The sequence below is a fragment of the Macrosteles quadrilineatus genome, unplaced genomic scaffold, assembly GCF_028750875.1.
Source record: "Macrosteles quadrilineatus isolate MER2022 unplaced genomic scaffold, UCM_ALF_1.0 Scaffold_7__1_contigs__length_78375512, whole genome shotgun sequence".
NCBI classification, from domain to species: Eukaryota; Metazoa; Arthropoda; class Insecta; order Hemiptera; family Cicadellidae; genus Macrosteles; species Macrosteles quadrilineatus.
The window spans coordinates 19,548,345-19,566,507 of record NW_026542600.1 but is presented as its reverse complement, the minus strand read 5'-3'; the positions used below and the strand labels follow the sequence as shown (position 1 = coordinate 19,566,507).

The 18,163-nt window shown below is 35.6% G+C and overlaps 1 protein-coding gene across 1 annotated transcript; it reads right to left on the bottom strand.

Moving 5' to 3' along the window:
* Window positions 1-2,687: 2,687 nt before the first annotated feature.
* LOC128998248 (uncharacterized) lies at window positions 2,688-15,487 on the bottom strand. Its single transcript, XM_054424299.1, has 3 exons — window positions 15,158-15,487; window positions 6,993-7,166; window positions 2,688-4,607 (listed from the first exon to the last, which is right to left on the bottom strand). The coding sequence occupies exons 1-3, from the start codon at window positions 15,279-15,281 to the stop codon at window positions 4,420-4,422; spliced, it is 486 nt and encodes a 161-aa protein (XP_054280274.1). The 5' UTR covers window positions 15,282-15,487; the 3' UTR covers window positions 2,688-4,419.
* Between the last annotated feature and the right edge of the window lie 2,676 nt (window positions 15,488-18,163).

The following is an 18,163-nucleotide window of genomic DNA, read 5'->3' as shown; positions in this document are numbered from 1 at the left end:
CTGAAGCTTTGCCCACTAGAGTTGACGGTGTTGAGACTTTAAGAAAGTACAGTGAGTTTTACTTGATTATATAAAGCTACAGAAATCTAATTATATTCTTTTGCAGAGTATTAGTTAAACTATGTATCCTCACAGTTACCGTAAACATTTGGGCACTTGTTAGACCTAAAACTAATGTTTCAATTCCCATTGAAAAATGACCAACTGTACACACCACCAGTTTGGCGCATCTTTTTTGTATATACTTATAGAAGTTGGAGTAATTAACCTTGTGTTTGCTTTGCTTGTCCACATGTGCCTCGGGCCTATGTGTGGAATGTATGAAGCAAAGCTAGCGATAAGCCTATATAGTTCAAGAATGGGCTGTAGCGTACTTAAAATATTTGTGGTAGCACCATGATATAAACCAACGTCATCACTAGGATCCATAGTCTGTCGCATTGAGATCTGTGGACTGAGCATACATCACACAATTTACAGTCTATTGTCATTTACAAATAATCTTGACTGTACAAAGAGCTATGAAACATGAAAACCAAACAAGGGGTAGGTCTAGTAACAGAGTTCTTTATCGGTTCTCACAGTGGTGTGAGGACATGCACTTTTATAGGTGAAAATAACAAGATAAGTCAGTGTTCTGAGCCTTTTTACTTTCTCTTTTGAGTTTTTAGGTGGTTACATCCCTTTTGGGTCCCCTTGAACCCATAAAAGTGGTTTTCAAAGTGATATCTGTGTGTGTGTGAAGTAAGGATGTGGATTTAGAAAGAGCTACACGTCTCAGGCGTGGAAGGACACACTACACAGGTTGGTCCAACGTTATTTTTAACGATTTGTATTGATGGATCACAAATAAAAACACAAAGAGTGATCCTAAGAATTTGAAACTTCATAATCCTATGCAATTTACAGACAAAATAATATTTTTAGTTTGAATAGACTGAATTGTATCTGGGTTTGTTAAATTTGTGTTGAGTATTTTTATGAAGCAAAAGCTCCAGTTAATTTTTACCATAGTATTATTTAGTAAACCTTGTTAATAATTGAGAGGTAAATATATTACTATTTTACTCTTTAAAGTATATCAATTTGGGTGTTTCAAAAATTTGAATAAAATCATTTCAAAGGAAAAAATGTATTTATTACATTAGTCTAGTACAATACAAACCACGTTATGATAGATGAATACATTTTCACAAAACATGGTCTTAAAGGGCACAGGGTTGAAAAGTTTCTATCTGTACAATTTCATACAACTGCCCTCGGTAGTATTCTATTTAAAAAAAAATAAAAATTGGAATTGCAATTGTGAAAAATTAGAATTTTCCTCTTTACAATCTATTATTCATTTAGGTATTGAACTATTTTCAGATGAAACAAGATGTAATTTAATTTACTTATTGTCACGATGAGTTAATATACAGTAATTCTATTTTATGACTAAGCGCCTGTTTGATTTGAAATGGAACAAATAGTGCATTCCATAATTATTTGATTTAGATTATGTTTCGAGGGTTCAAATGTTGAACAGAAAATGAACAATTTTTATCTAATGTAATCAGTTGATTCAAACCATGAGGACATCACACTGATAACTTTGTGACTGATTAAAATTGAGTCATACTTTTGGTGATAATAATTTAGAGTTTGGTTATGAGCAAGTTCAATTTAAACTTTTCAAGCCAAGCACCATGATGGCTTGATTGTTACATTTCACAAAAAAGATCGTATTTTAGATTTTAATTATTTTTTTTTAGTTGGAGGTTCAGTTGGTATCATGACGAATTACAAATCCAAGACAGCTATGTCATGGGTTTGCATTTTGGTGCCGCCACAGAAAAGTAAGGTTTAGGGGAAACATTCAATGGTACATTTTAAGTGGTGTCTAGGACAAAGTCCAACACAACCCCCCCTTGCCCTCATGTATTACAATGTTTACAGTGGAGGGAGACCCTATGCCCTGTAAGATAGGAATTTTTCATCACTAGTATACTTCTGGGACAACATACCAGAGCTGAATGCACACGATCGCCCCACAACCAAGTCTCCTCTGTACCTTACTTCTACGTGGTGCTTTACTAAATGTGAGTCAGTATAGTTCATTCTTTTAATTTACAGGCTCACCCCACACTTGCTGGATGCATTGCATATACAAACCCCGAGGCCCACATGGACAGGCAATTGCAAGATTAAAAGAGGCTGCCAAGCTTAAAAAGATTAATATGGTACTTTGGAACGAAGAAAGTAAATCATATTTAAATTAACTTCCTCTGCTAGGAAGGATTTACCTGTTAAGCATCTTTTATATAGCTTTATTATTACATGGCCACAATTTAAATTGCAAATCTGAAAAAAATGTGTGAGCTGTGGAGTTACTGCTGATAATTTAATTGCACACACCGTGCTTGCTACGTACTTAAACTTGGCATCTCACATAACTTTCTGTGCATTTATTTTTGCAACCCTGGCAGCGCCCAGCTATTGAGCAACTTCAGCAAATGTGTTAAACAGAGTATATTGACTCTTTTATTTCATATACTCTCAAATGCGAGAGTAAAATTAGTTCGATAGCACTTGTGAGGAATCGACTTGGTGTAAAGCTCGGTGAATGCCAAAACTCCCACTCTTCACAAATACGTTTATCAGAAAACATATAATTGGATTGCAATAGGCTAGCAATAAACCAACGCTTTCCTTTCAGTACAAAAATGTTTTATTACAACACAAGGCACTATAAAGTACAAAATGCAATCAATGTTACTCCAATATTTCTCTAGTTTAAACAAACAAAATTTGGGAACTGTGAAAGCTAACATATTTTCAAATACTGCTCTTAAAAAATAAAGCTATTTAATTTGTTCATAATTTCAACTAAAATTAAAAAAGTTATGGTTAAATGTTGAAGGAATGTATCACACATACTGAGAAAACCAGTCTCTATCACTTTGAATTCAGCACCATGAATATATTACATAAAGCCTATTAATTCACATACATGTTCTAAAAGAATCACAAAATAATTATGAAGAGAGCTAACGTAAGGAGATTTGTAATAACGGATAAAATTCAATTTGACTTCAAATTGTGTATCTACTCTGAAGATATGCCTATATCAAGATAAAGTTTGGAAATGAAAGAAAAAATGCAACAGTATACGGAGGATTATACAATTTACTGTCATAGCCCAAAGCAATAACTGTCCAGGGCATTTTAAGTGAATATGACACAGTTATCTAACATTCAAAATAAACTTTAAAAGGAGGAAGAACAACTCCAAGCTTTAGCTCTTTTCTTTCACAGTTAAAACTTATTGCATAAAGTAAAATTGCTGATACAATACAGCCAAACACATTTATAAACAAAAGCAAGCTAACTCTGGGGTTAAATGGGAATATCACAGAATCAGCTTTATATCTTATTTTATTAGTTACAATAACAGAATAATATTGCGGGTAACTACAAATTTAGATTAGTCAGAATGAGACTTCTAGCACCACTGCCAAGCTAGATAGCACTCCAAAAATACAAAATAACCTAACCTAATTTAAATCGACATTGCCACACTGGTATCTCTATCCATGACAGTCATGTAGACTTCACCATGCAAAAGTTGAAAATATGAAGCTTATCGACAAAGTTAAAAAATCCTCACTTTTATCACCAATTGGTTTAAAATTTTGAAACAATACTACAAAAATCATTCCAGAAGGTTGGTTTATTCAATATTTCACATCAGTAGGCCTACATCGTTAAGCTATGTGGAATACACATGTACGCAACTGCTATAAAAGTGAGAAAATGAGTACCTAAGTATTAAGCCTGTGTGGTCTTTTATATTGTTATCAAAATAAGTATGTCAATACAACAAATTTGGAACAACTGTATGGGTGCTAGGTGTGTGATGGTTGTAAAAGAATTATTTCTAGCATGAATTTTACAAGTTTAAGTCTAATAGTACATCAAAGTCCCACTAGGGACCGAACCCTGTTCAGTTACTAAATTGTTCGGATCAGCCATAAATGCAATAAAACTGTATATATGCAGTATTACCAGCCATACAGTATATTGTTTTTGGTACATTATGCTATTGGTTGGCTGCACTGCACACCCTGGTTAATATTACAGAGCAACCATTTCTCATCAACAGGTTGTTTAGAGAAATTAGATCCTGGTGTAGGCTACACTAACAATTACACCTGTGCATGGAAAGACTTAAAGAGAGGATAGGTTTGTTGACTTACAAAAATACATCCTATAAAATATGTAAAAATAAATATTTATGTGCCAACTTTTTCAAGCTAGCATAGTACGCCATGGAAAGTAGGAGTGACAGTGGAGCGAAATAAATATACATTTAAATAAACTAATGCAGTCTCATTATGCTCGATGGGACTAGAAGTCTTTTACAATTCATGAATGTTTTTACATACCAAGTCTGTGGTAGTAAGGTCGGTTCCGGATGTAAGAGGGTGAAGACAGCAAAGAGGGGTAGCTGGTCTGTAGCTCGTGAAGTAAGTGGCGCACAGTGATGAACAAGCCGAGCCCCCACTTGGCCGTCATGAATGCCCACACTGACGCTATGGGATAACTGTCAGAGATCGGCAAGACAGCTACAATACAAATTATCAACATAAGTAAATGATATTCCAATAAAATACCACCATAAGTAAATCATGTTCCATTAAATCAATCAGGTAAACTTAATACTCATCCAAACTGTTAAGTTGCACGGTGTGTTCATTTTAAGGAATTTCCCTAAAGGAAGTAGCTAAATTACTGTAGGTGGCACGGTAAGACATGGGCCCGGGACTGACTTACTTTTTGTCCTTAGAGGCTAAAAACACTATCAGTTCAAATTTGTATATATGTATAGGGCATATATATATATATATATATCTATATACATATATGTGTGTCCGTGAAAGCGATGAAATTGAATGAATTCGCGGACCAGCATGATCACACCATGGTAAAGGGGTTTTATGGGGTGAAAATGGGGTTTTCTCATTTTAGACCCTGAAAACATAAGATTTCGCAATTTCTCTCTAAACAATGCAGAAGGTCTAATTAAGTGCATTGAAGTTTTATAGTAAATTTGTTCAAACAGATCAAATTCCCATGTTATTCTTATGGATAAAAAGAAAACTGATGTAAGTTTGATTGTGTATGGAAATAAGTTAATCAAATTTGATAAATTTAATATTTTATTTTATACTATTAACATGGTGAAAGAAACACTTTTCACCTACCCCTTTGCAGCAAATCTAGGTACTCGTTAAATCTAATGCTATTTAATTGGGGAATAAACATGTCTTGTTTATGGAAATATTTTAGTTTAAATCCAATCAAATAGAAATTTGCTTAATCTGCAGGTTTGCTGCAGCAGGGGGCATTAAATTATTTTTATTGTATGAAATAAAATATGTACATAAGCTATGTTGAAACCCTTGGTAGTAGATTTATAGGAATAAAACCCGTTCTCCTACCTAGTACGCACAACTACAACTATGAGCAAGAGCATCGATCACTGTGATATCATAATCATCTCCGTGATTGTCGAAGCATTGGTGAACAATATCTGTTGCAATCACGGTGACATGACAACATCTGAGATTATCCCTGGCAAACTAACAAACCTTTCCGAGTTCATAATTTCCTTCCTCAACGCTGCAGCGTCAACAGAACGCTGTTGACAAATGGGCACTCCGCGATAGGCTATGGGCACTAATTAGTTAAATTAAATATTCTATTTACATAATATTTATAAAATTCAGACTTTAAAAAAGGCAAATATTATAGAAGTTTTTAGTTATCAGTCGATGAGCCACCTTGGCTGACAAAATTGTTATTTATTTACAATTAAAGACTACAATACTTTTTAAACAACATAATCTGCTTTTATTTTACTCACAAAATTCTTCATTAATTTTGGATTTGGCTATAAAATGGCTAACATTTTATAACCATCCTTTGAAAATAACCTGATCAAATTAAACACCTTAGATCACATATATCAAATAGATCACAAAATAAGACGGCTATTTCAATGTAACTGATGTATTTTGTACAGCATGAATATGTTAAATAAACAAAAGTCAACATATTGATAGTTTTTAATTAGGTTAATTAGGGATGGTAGCAGTATACTGAAGCTACGTTTCCATTTCTACAAATTTGTGCCGGGCACAAATCTCCGAATTTGTAGGAATGGAAACAGCCTGGCACAAGTCGTGGCACAAATTTGTACCCAATTGGAATGGAAACGGTCGGGCACATGTGCCTGCAACTCGCAGCTCTTTACTTCTCTGACTACTATTCTAGAAAGTCTCCACCCGTTTGTGACTATGAGTTTCTTTATAGTAGTCAATAACAACGTTAATAAAAATCTATGTTACCGCCAAGAATGAATCGCTTTCAGTTGTGCTTGGCAAAAACTTTGGGAGTTATTCAACATAAATCAGTAATAATTATCATCGGTCGATAGCTCAGTTTATCTCAGTTCATTTATATCCCAAAACTGGCTAGAGCCCAATTATGCTTATTTATACGGAGGACCAGTTCCATCAATAATAACTGGCTCTATCTCCTATCTTTCATTGGTATGACATTTAGCATCTACTTGAATTTGACATCTAGCTAGGAAACCCTTTTTTTTTATTGGTCAATATATAACATGTGGCCAGTGAAAATAGGATTCATCACTAATAGTAACGCTTAAAATGTAAGTTACCAGGATGTAAATAAAATTATACCTTTTCCGTTAATTCACTACCACTAGGTTTTTCCCGGTTGAAATGTTAAGGTTATTTACAAAACCTGTTAAGGGTTAGGTTTATTTTAGGTTGGGTTAGGTTAGTTTGTAACTGAGGCGTAACCTTAGATCGTGTAATGTTATAGGCTACGGTACTTATATAGCCTAGTGGTGGTGAATTGACGGAAAAGGTCCAATATATTAAATATCTAAAAAAAAACGCTAAAAATATAAACAAACTTACGAAGTTGGTAGTAGAAAAAGAGAAAAAGGTACCATGCTCCAGCACCCAATCCAGCCAATAAACTAAGCACAGCCAGGATTTCAAAATCTTTCATGGTTGAAGTGGAATGCCATGAGCTCAAACTTCTTCGGAAATGCAAGAACAGCAGGTGGAAATCGATAGCAGCTAGTATGCCTGAAAAAATGTATCGGATATTAAAACTTTGAAAGAGGCAAATATCAATAATAGATGTTATAAATAATATTTATAAAGAGAGTCAGGGAAATACACAAGCTGTTATTTTTTTTGTTAAGGGAGTTCAAAGATTATAACTAAGCCCCACATATACTGTCCGCAAGAGTTAAGAAGTCCCTTGAGCCAAGGTCACATGCAGCAGTGTTTGGAGGTTATCGCACACTAGTCACAGGTGCTAAGCATGAGGGCGCCTTGCCAGGCATATACTGTATGTAGCCTATCTGTAAACATCATTAGGCCTCGTATCTTTGTTTTGGTGAGTGTGTGGTCACGTCAATTGCTTCAGTCTAGTCTCGTGTCTTCATGCAGCGAGTTCTGTTTTGATTTGTACGTTGCTTGTCGCTATGGAAAAACTATAGCCTATCTGCAATTCCTATAAGAAAACATGGTTCAACTATACGTAGTGGAGAGGGATTTCATTACTCGGGTGATTGAGTGTTGTGACAATGAGTGTACTGGTAAAGACAATAAGTTATTTAATGCTCATATAAAAAGGGGTCGCTGTCTACTTGTACCGGCGTTTAGTTGTATCTACGTCTAGTTGTCTCTACATCTAGATGTACCTCTTAAAAATCTGCATGTACAGCTTGTCGGTTACGCAACCGTCTACTTGTACCTCATACGTATGCGTCTAGTTGTACCTAAGACTAGTTGTACCTACGTCTAGTAGTACCTATGTACCTATGGCTAGTTGTATCTTCCCTTCAATGTGTCACCAGTTTAATGGGTTACTTTTAGAGTTTACAGTATTTTTGTAGGGTATTAGTCACGGAGAAAATATAAAAAAATGCAAATTAAAAATGTATATGTTATTCTTATGGAGAATACGTAAACTGGTGTAGTTTGCTTATGCATACATATACTTTGACAAATTTGTTTATTTCTTACTTAACAATTAACATTTCACACAAAAAAAAACACTACTTAATTGCCTTCAACGCAAACGTAATGAAACCTCTATATTGAAAAACCGATTAAAAAATAACCCAGGTATGACTTTTTTAAGCGCTTATTAGTTCTTAATAAAATTAATATTGGTTTAGTTGCAGACTATATAGCCAGCGTACACTGACCAACCTAACTCAGTATATTTAGTTTATATAGTTTAAATAGAATGAAGAAATATAGAAATGAACAACATAATATGAATGTCAACAATTTACATACAATTGAATTGTAATAAGAACATGAGATCAAGGGAAAAATAACAATAGACCGAAATAGAAATTAAAATTCAGTTGAGTTTAATCACTATTACTATCTTAAATTTAATCTTTCTACACCTTTTCCCCATTTATTTGAAAAGTTAATGACTGTATTTGAGATTCATTACTTGTATTTGGGAATTTATCAATATTAAATTAGGCGAGTAAGTTGAATTTGATAAAACAACAAATGTAGCTATATTCCGTGAGGCGAAGGACTCTAAGGGATTACAGCCCTCACACACACAGAGACACACCTACACACACATGGGTCACACGCCGTGGGTTAGTAGGGTCCTGCTTGCGAGTGCGCGTGCGTTGGTTAATCCCTCAGAGTCCTTCGCCAACCTCACAGGCTATCAGAATAGTAAATTACGTATTGTATAGAATTGAGAAATTGTTAATTTCATTTCAGAATGAGAGCTTTTAATTTGAGAAGTTGGCAAATTAGCTGAATTTTAAGTATCAAATCACAAGTTCTCAAATATATTTAACTATTTCTTCAATAGAATTCACTGCTCTTAAATTCAATTTATGCCTTCTTAAATACAACTGTCTGTTCTCAACTTCATTTGACGTTTTCTCAAATAATATTTGACTGATCTCAAATAAAATTGATATGTTCTGATATAAACACAACTGTTTCACAACTGTTATCAACCCTTTAGGAATCGGCCTGTGGTACTATTGCTATTTTTCACCACACTATACAAAATTGAGAAAATATCTATACATTAATAGGCAAGCATAATTCTTTAAAAACTTTTCTCTCAGCTCGTGTACATCGCAGGGAAAATAGGCTTAGGCATGTAATCGTAGATATAATATGCAATTTTTATACGAATAAAGAAATTGTGTGTAAAAAAACTGTTAGGCCTACTGGTTTTGAGAAAAAGAATACATTTTAACTTAAATGGAGCGAATGGGCACTTCCTCGTCACCTGAAAGATATGGGATTCAAGTGGAGGAAATGCGGTTCTAAAAGAAAATTATTAATTGAAGGACCTGTTATTCTAGGTTTGAGGTTCAAGTATTTGCGAGAAACAAGAAAGCTAAGGGAGAGCAAAAAAGGAACATTTTCTATCTGGACGGTACTTGGATGGACAGAAGTTTAACGATAGATTGTGAATTACCTAATATGAACATGTCAAGCCACATGAATTTTGTAGACAATCGTCCATACAAAGAGTTTTTCCTAGGCTCATTTATAAGGCAAACATTGCCAAAAGAGACTATCGTGGCTAAACAACATAGGCTATTTTACTTTATAAAAGAAAAAGTAAATCATAGGCCTAAAAGTCTAAATTTTGCGAAACAATGTTTTTAAAGTAGGCTACTTTATTTACATATAGGCCTACTCTAAAATACTTAGCATACTTATGTAAAATGGAGAAAGAATTTTAAAATCATTATAAAGATTAAATAGGGTAACACAGTTTTTGTTCTGAACAGACATCGACCTTTATTTTTTAAAGTTAATTTTAGACACTTTAGAATAGTTAGGTACCTGCTGTAAACGGTTAAACCCATGTGCTGAAAAAGATTGTCTGAATAAAGAGATATGTTATTTCTGCTGAGTTTATTCTGGTTAAAAGGTGTCCGGATAAGGGGGAGTCTACTGAATTTTCGATTTAAGTAGGCCTACATTTTCTATAATGAAATGCATTCATTCCTACAGTAACTAGTCCCAATGTTTAGCCTAGGCCTACTATGAGAACAGAAATCTGAAGTAACTTAAGCCACACGATTAATTAGATTTTAACACGTTCGCTCAGGGCCGTATTTCCCAACGGCGGACACGGCGGTTGCCAGGGGCCTCACTTGTGGCTTCAAATGGTTTTTCTAAATAAATTAATTTTACCAATAATCCAGGATAGGTAACGCGATCGCTGGAGACTTCATGAAATCTCCGCGTTCGCAATAGTTCATCATTATAACATAGGAGTTGTCACTAAACATCTGCGATCACAGAAGATCTCCAGGATTTTGTCATTCGAAGGACGCGAGTATGATGTCTCCGTGCTGGCGCAAGATGATAAATATTTTTCCGCGACCACAGGAGTCGTTCATGATTTCACCGCAATCGGAGGAAATGTTGATGACGTCTTCGCACTTATGCTAGTTAACTATTTCTCTCCGGCCATAGGAGACATTCATGGTTCACAGTGATTGGAGGAGACGAAAATGATGCCTCCGGTGTAACGGGCCTATTTTGTAAGGGAGGTAGTTTCTAAAGGTATTGTAACCAGGTTAAACTACTAAAGAAGACCTCCTCATTAAAACAACTAACCACAACAACAAACTACAAACAAACTAACAACTAACAATTAAAGTTCAACTACCTGGACATGGTAGAGGAAGGAGGGAAGGAATCACTTTATTAGTTGATAAAAATAGACGATTAAACCACCGAACGGCCTTTAAAAGTTTAACAGCTAGACGTTGGCTGTTGAATGATGAATATATATGGAGAATGCCAAACTTATAAGTTAATAACTCAATCACCTGCCAACTTGACTCGCAAAACTGAAACATTATTGGCTGACTCACAATTAACTTAAACAATTGGCAAAAAATGAGTCAATTGACTCACTTGTTTCAAATAGAATAAGTTAGGTCTGACTCAAGAAGTAACTCATTAAACCACAAACTCACATGGTGAAACTGAACTTACACAAACTCAAAACCAGCCGCAATCGGTCCTAGTCAAGTATGACTTGACTCATAACTGAAGTCAGCAGCAGTTTATAAATCAAAATCAAAATAGCCGAGGCACTTGACTCCATCACATCACTAGGCCTAAAAGCCTAGCTTTTGTAACTTTGAATCAGGAAAATAGGCCTATGTAATCTCCGTGAACTATAGCTGGGTTTACACTATGAAGCAAAAGCTACATAGTAGATTTAAGTGTAGCATCTAGCAATGTTTAAATAACATTTGCTAGAAGTAGAAAAGTACCTTTTCAAAAGTGCTAGCCTACTGCTAAATATAGCAGATTCTGCAAGAATTGTGCTATCCATCGGGAGTCGGTAAAGATCAAAAGAAATAGTGCTAACTAGCAACTGTATGACGTTCCTATATAGCCTATGTATTTAATATTGATGGCAATAAATGGATTTGATTTGATTTGAACTTACATCTAACATTCTCTGAATGTTGTGTTTATTTCCTTCAATCTTGTGGTCATTCAAGCCAATGATGAATTCAAAATCTTCACTCGTTATACCCTACGTAAAAAGTTTTTGAAGCCACCATTGCATTTTATTTCACTTTTAAATTATGGATCATCAGCATGATCGTGATCATTAAGGTCCCGGAATAAATCTGTAACACTATAGGCCTTCTTAATTCTCGAAACAAGCGACGGTCAAAACAAAACCTTCGCTTCCGCGAACCCTTATGGCTGCCACGAGCAATAGGTCTCTTCAGCGCGACATTTTGATAAGGAATGTGAATATAGCCCCCTAAAAATGACGATTGAACATCGGGAAAAGCCCTAACTTATAAATCAATGATTTTTGGGGCTTGAATTTTTTTTTTTACTTTTTACTTTTAGAGTGTTTATCTTATTAGCCTAATTTATTTAGTCCATTTCAAACACTTTTTCGGCAAATGCCGTTTTTACCCAGAAAACCAGGTTAGAAAATCATAAAAAATAGCAATGTGCCAAAAATGACCCATTTTTGGGTAGCCGAAACCAAATTAAATATAATCCAACCTAACTTAATTTAACCTAAGCTAATCTAAAATAACCCAACCTAACCCGTGTACACTATAGGCTAGCAAAGTGCCGAAAATTACCGATTTTGGGTAAACCAAGGTTAGTCTAGAAGGTAAGTTAGGTAACTTGTTAAGTTTTTGAAAAATTTACCTACCGGTCAAATGCGCCAATAGTAAGTTAAATTGATTCTTAACACTACACGATTTTCAATTGCGTATTTTTTTTTTGGGTGAAATAACTTAAGTTATAAGTATTTGCCAAAAAAGTGTTTAAAATGGCCTAAATTAATGAGAAAAATAATTTTTACTTACTTAGGCTAAAGTAAAAAAAAAATTCAAGCACCTAAAATCGCCGAATTCTAGCATTTTTTCAATGTTCATAGCCTAGCCTAACTTAAGGGATTTCAGGGTGAAATATTAGGCGTTTCCCCCTAAAGGGCCAAAGGTTAAAAATGCTTAAAATCGTCTAATTTTGGTAAAGTTAAGCTTAGATAAGGCAAAAAAATGTAATAGGCTATGACATAAGTAGTAGGCTACAAGTGTAGTATTACCGAATCACTAAAATTGCCTGCAACTCTTTTGTAGAGTACGGGTACAGTTTCTTAACTGGTGTGACGCAAAATTCTAGGGAGGGGGGGGGGAATAAACTAGTATTCACCTAAGTCAGGCTAGGCCTACCCCTAGAACCGGCCACACTCAAATTTCTTCCCCGGAGTGCTCAGAAGGAGCCGAGAAAAATCCAGGGGTCGATACGAAGTTGTCACGGCTTTGACTGATCAATTTATTTAACATTTAATCGAAGGCTCAGAGCTCTGGAAGCGCTCAGGAAATCCTGCAGACGCCCAGTTGGAGTTATATCATCCCAGCCTTCGCTAACTTAACGTGTTGGAGAATTTTGCCTAACTTTTAGGATGACTCTGTAGGGCCAACGAGTATTCAATCTTAGCCAATGTGATGTAACTACTCGTATTCAACTTCAAAACAAATGGCTAAGGACGTTGATATGTGACGTATGGGGGCACGCTTCGGAAACAAGAACCATTCTGAAAACTCAAAAGGCTGCTATAAGAGCCATAACATCCAGCGCAAGGCATGAACATTGCAAACCACTGTTCCGTGACTTAGGAGTAATGACTGTTTACAGTCAATTTATTTACAATTGTCTGGTGCATGTCAAGGAAAACATAGGCAACCTCAGCTGCAGAAACCAACTTCATGATTATAACACGAGAAGAGGAGAAATTTTAAACATTCCTTTTTGCAGGCTGAGCAAGCAAAAAGACTGCTATCCTGTCCTTGGCATTAGGCTCTACAACCATCTGGACAAGAACATAAAGTCACTCCCTCTCAGGAATTTTAAAAAGAAAGTAGAAGAACTACTAAAGTCACGGCCTCTCTATTCCATTAGGGAATATTTTGTTGAGGAAAGTGATGAATGGATCTCATGACCTACTGCCATGTTAACCTATTCTAAAGTATTAACACTTTAAACTTTTTTTGACGAAATCTATCCAGTCATTACTGGTCAGCGATGGATGTATGGTATAAAGGTATAAAGGTATAAAGATAATTGATACAATATCGAATATAAGATAAAAACAATTCCTACAGAGTCGTCGGGGCCCAATTAATATAATTGAATGGAGAATTTATCGTGGGATGATTTAAAATAGATTTGATACTAATATTCGTAGCTGATTGTTCAACTCAGCCTACTCCCAGACTTGATACTTTCACCCGCCACAGACGGGGTTTAGAACTCAATCTACAAGTCTCGGGGTATCGAAACGTCAAATTAACTAAAACAATCCAAGTAACAATTACTCGTTAAGCGAATGGAGAAATCGTCATTTCGAAACTAATTAATTAAAATAAAATAAACGATCGCCACCGCTAGTCACTGGCAGGCAGGAACTGGCGGGTCAAGACTCAAGTTACGATATTAAATTTAGATAATTCAAATTGGTAATTTAAGAAAACGTAAAAAGGGGCCTAACTGGTGTGTTAGCTAACCTTCGTAATCGAATCGTAGGGTCGTATTAGTAAGTCGTGTGTGAGCTAGTCGGCGGTCAAATAGCGAATAATCTTGTCCGGCTCAAATCCCGATTTCCTCGGCCGCGGCTTAAGCGCTCCGGTGGTGATTTTGGAAACTAGCCAACAGCTGAGCGGGGATTCGGTCTAGTTATCGTCTGTCGTCGGTCAACAAACACCAGTTTGAGGTTATGTCGTCGTTGTCGGTGATAAATACTTGTAAAATCGGTCGGTTTAACTTTGTTTGATGAAACGGGGTGCTATTATGAGTAAATATGCAGTTGTGGGTGTGTTTGTGTACTTCACTGTGATTAAAAATATAGGCCTACGTTCTTTGGCTCATAGCCGAAGCTAGGGCCCACACATAGGCCTAGGAGTATGCTATTGTAGATGAAAACTGGCAAGTTATGGTGTTTGTTGATTAGCAGTAGGCCTACGTTTTTTTACCCCCCTCAAAATTTGGTAGCCTACCTCACACTGGGCTATGCTAATATCGATCGAAACTATCGATTCGATTAGTAAACCTTCATGCGATTTTTTCACCATCAGCAAGTTTGGTTGGTTAGGTTATGATAGTTTAATTTTATAATAGGCCTAGATATATTTAAAAATAACGATCAGGGCCTACTATACAATACTTTCAATTCGATAGTTTCAATCGACTAGCATAGCCCAGTTAAGAAACTGTACCCTAGAGTACAGTAAGCTATGTTACATAGCAAAAGTTATGTAACAATGTTATAGCCTATAGTAAAAGTTATATAGGCTAGCAGGTGTCTACATAGGTCTAGTGTAAACCCGGCTTAAAGAAGACACTTGCCCAAAAGATTGTTTCCAGAAACCACAATGCAAGTTATTATTGATCTAGCCCAATAAACGACCATCGCTGTTGCCTCTGCTTACCACAGTTTGGGAATGATTTGGAGGGTCAAAGGTTCAAAATGGATTCTACCTAAGTTATTAACTTATGCTTACCTGATATCAATGCCCACACGGCGGCATGATAGTTTGCTGCCAAGAAAAAGTAGAATGTTGAGAAACTGACACACACTCCTATTCCACTGAATACAAGGCCTAAAATTATTTTACAACTTCCCATTATGAGATTTTGAGCAGCCTAACTTAGTGAATTGGCTAGCAAGCAATAGCTCTCAATATTGTGGTCAAATGAACAATATAGTTCACAGCACAAAATGTTAGGGATCTGTTTCAATGAAAAAGAATCACTGACACTGATGAACTGAACAACAGATTAAAAATTTAGGCTATTAGGCCTATTCTAAATCCAACCAAATAAAAGATACTGTTGTGTTGTGAATCACGATCACGAAAGGTCCAACTCCACTCCAACAAAAACAAACAAGAGTTAAGTACACATTCCATTTCCTTCTTTCCCTTCTCCTCTCTCGTTTACTGTTCAATTCCATTGTTCCATTTTATTTTCCATTATTCCTTCTGCCTATTCTGCTATTCTCCTAATTCAATTTTTTTTACGATGCGTCATGATTTTTTCATTCCCCATTGGCTGGTGGATTTCATAACATACTAACAGCATAGAATAAATAAACACCATTTATATTACTTCATCTATGCTAACAGCGTTTTATTTCTTTTTGTCACATTATGAATGGCGGCCTGAATATCTTCCATGAGGTTTTGAGGTACCGTTATACGTTTTGTTGTTGTCCATCGGTTATTTTCTTTCTATTAAGTTTGGTTTGGTCTCATTCTGGAATTTAAATATTGAAATTTCTAACTACACCTCAGAAAAAAAAATGAGAACAGCAATTGAATCCTCCAGAAGAAAATTTCCATATTCACGATCACGACAATATAACACTGACAGCAAAGACTCAATAAGTCATTTATTTGCCAAATTAATAAATACAATTTTTGTATTAGCTACGTCAATACACTGAATAACACTCAGAAACTTAAAATATATACCATTATACAATAAATAAAATTTAAAGGAAAAATCATTAACCGCTAGCCAGAAACTCATGGACGCTGTAGCAACATTCCTAAAGCATTGACTCGAGTCTTCAATCTAAGCTGATCATATTTCTCTAATTTAAGATAATGGTTAGACTGTTAAAAAATTAAATTCCACTGTACAAGAGGTTATGTTGAAAAAAAGAAGTGGCGTCTTTGGGAATTTAAAGCTGATCGTGAAGCGCAAGGGGTAACTGCAGAAATGAGAATTGTCATTAAACTTGAAAAGGTTTTGCCTAACAAATTAGAGCGTCTCAAAGTAATGTTAAAATTCCAGATGAGCTGAAACCCTCCTTGCATGAACTGCGACATGGTTGCTGAGAGAAAATGGTTATACTTACTGCGTTTTTCTGAAGCCTCAAACAAGAAAAGTGTTCTTTGATTTTCAGCACCCCAAATTGGCATATGATAAAATATGAAAAAAAGATATATCAAACAATAGTCTGAACGGAGATCATCAGTCTAGGCCACAGGCTTGTAATGATCACTATGTTCGTTTACTTTGTTTTTTACACTGCCGCACCTATGTTATGTTTTTTTTCTCTCTCTCAAGTAGTTTATTCTTGTTACCTATCACCTGATGATGGTTTTTCTTCTTCTCTTGTTAAATTTTGTATTTTTTTTATTGCTCATGTTCCCGAGTTTTGCTCAATTCTTCTAATTTATTTAATCTATGTTTGTTTTGCTCGATATGCTACCTTAGAATTACTTTTGCTATTGCTTATTGCTTGCTATTGTATTGAATTGATAATGTGTTGTTTGTAAAATGGTGTTTGCCGTTGAGAATAAATAAATAAATCAGTATTAGCAGTTCTGAACAAAGTTCGCAGGACAAAGGGAGGCCCCTGATAACCCTGCCCATGACGTAGTAAACATGTTGATTGAAGTTTAGATGTTGATAGGTAAAACGGTACATTCACTGATTCTGTTGGCTGAACCAAAGTTTGATTCAAGAGTGATAAAGAATAGAGTCTTGAATAGATTGGTTCAAGATACGGAAATTTAGCAACTGTTTTTTATGTATTTGTTTTTAACCTGTGGTTGACGTCAAACTGAATGAGTTTCTTTGCCTCGATGAAGGTTCTTTGTTCAAGTTCAGCTGGTAGAGAGTGTCAAAGAGCTGTGTCGACTCCTAGGCTTCTTATCTTTACCAATCTTATACTGTACTGCTTATACATGTCAATGCGTCAATTATATAAGAACTATGAAAAATGAGCCTGCTCTTACAATTCATCAATGTTCTTAGCAAAATGTACTTTTTAGCCTCTGTTATGTAAGGGATAACCTACACCAGCTCACAACAAGGGAATTCCACCACTCCCACAATCTTCGCAACAGGGACCAGCCTCACATACCTTACTGCAGGCTGTCCAATTAAAACACATAGCTGTTTCCGCATTAGGGCTCTGAAGCTGAAGATGTACAATGATCTCCCCCAAAGATTTAAGACTTGTAGACCGTGCGCTTTTTAAAAAAAAAGTCAAAGCCTGGCTAGTCGACCGACCACTGGACTCAGTCACGGCCCTCAGTTGATGAATATTTTGATGAGTTGCACCGAGTATAGGCTCAACACCATCTTGCCTTAAGTATTGTAAATAGTGTACATAGTATTTTTAGATCTATCCTTGACAGTCTACCCAGAAATTCTGGTCAACAACGTCACAGCAGATTCAAGGTATTTTATCATACTGTATTTCCATTTATTTTATTCTGATACATCCAATGAATTAATTTAATGTTGATGTTACTCCTGGCCAAATGAATGAAGTATGATTAATTATTGATGGGTGGTGATACTTTCTTTCGCTAATTGATAATCTGGAGCAAAAAGTTTTAAATCTATCGTATCGGAATCCGCCTATGACCACGGCCGCCTTTAACTACTACAGAACTGCTGCTAGAGCTAGACTAGAGGTAAATTAGATTAGGAGTGATTGCGAGTGAGATTGTGGTGGAGGCGAGAGTAAAAAGAACCAAGTAGTGTTA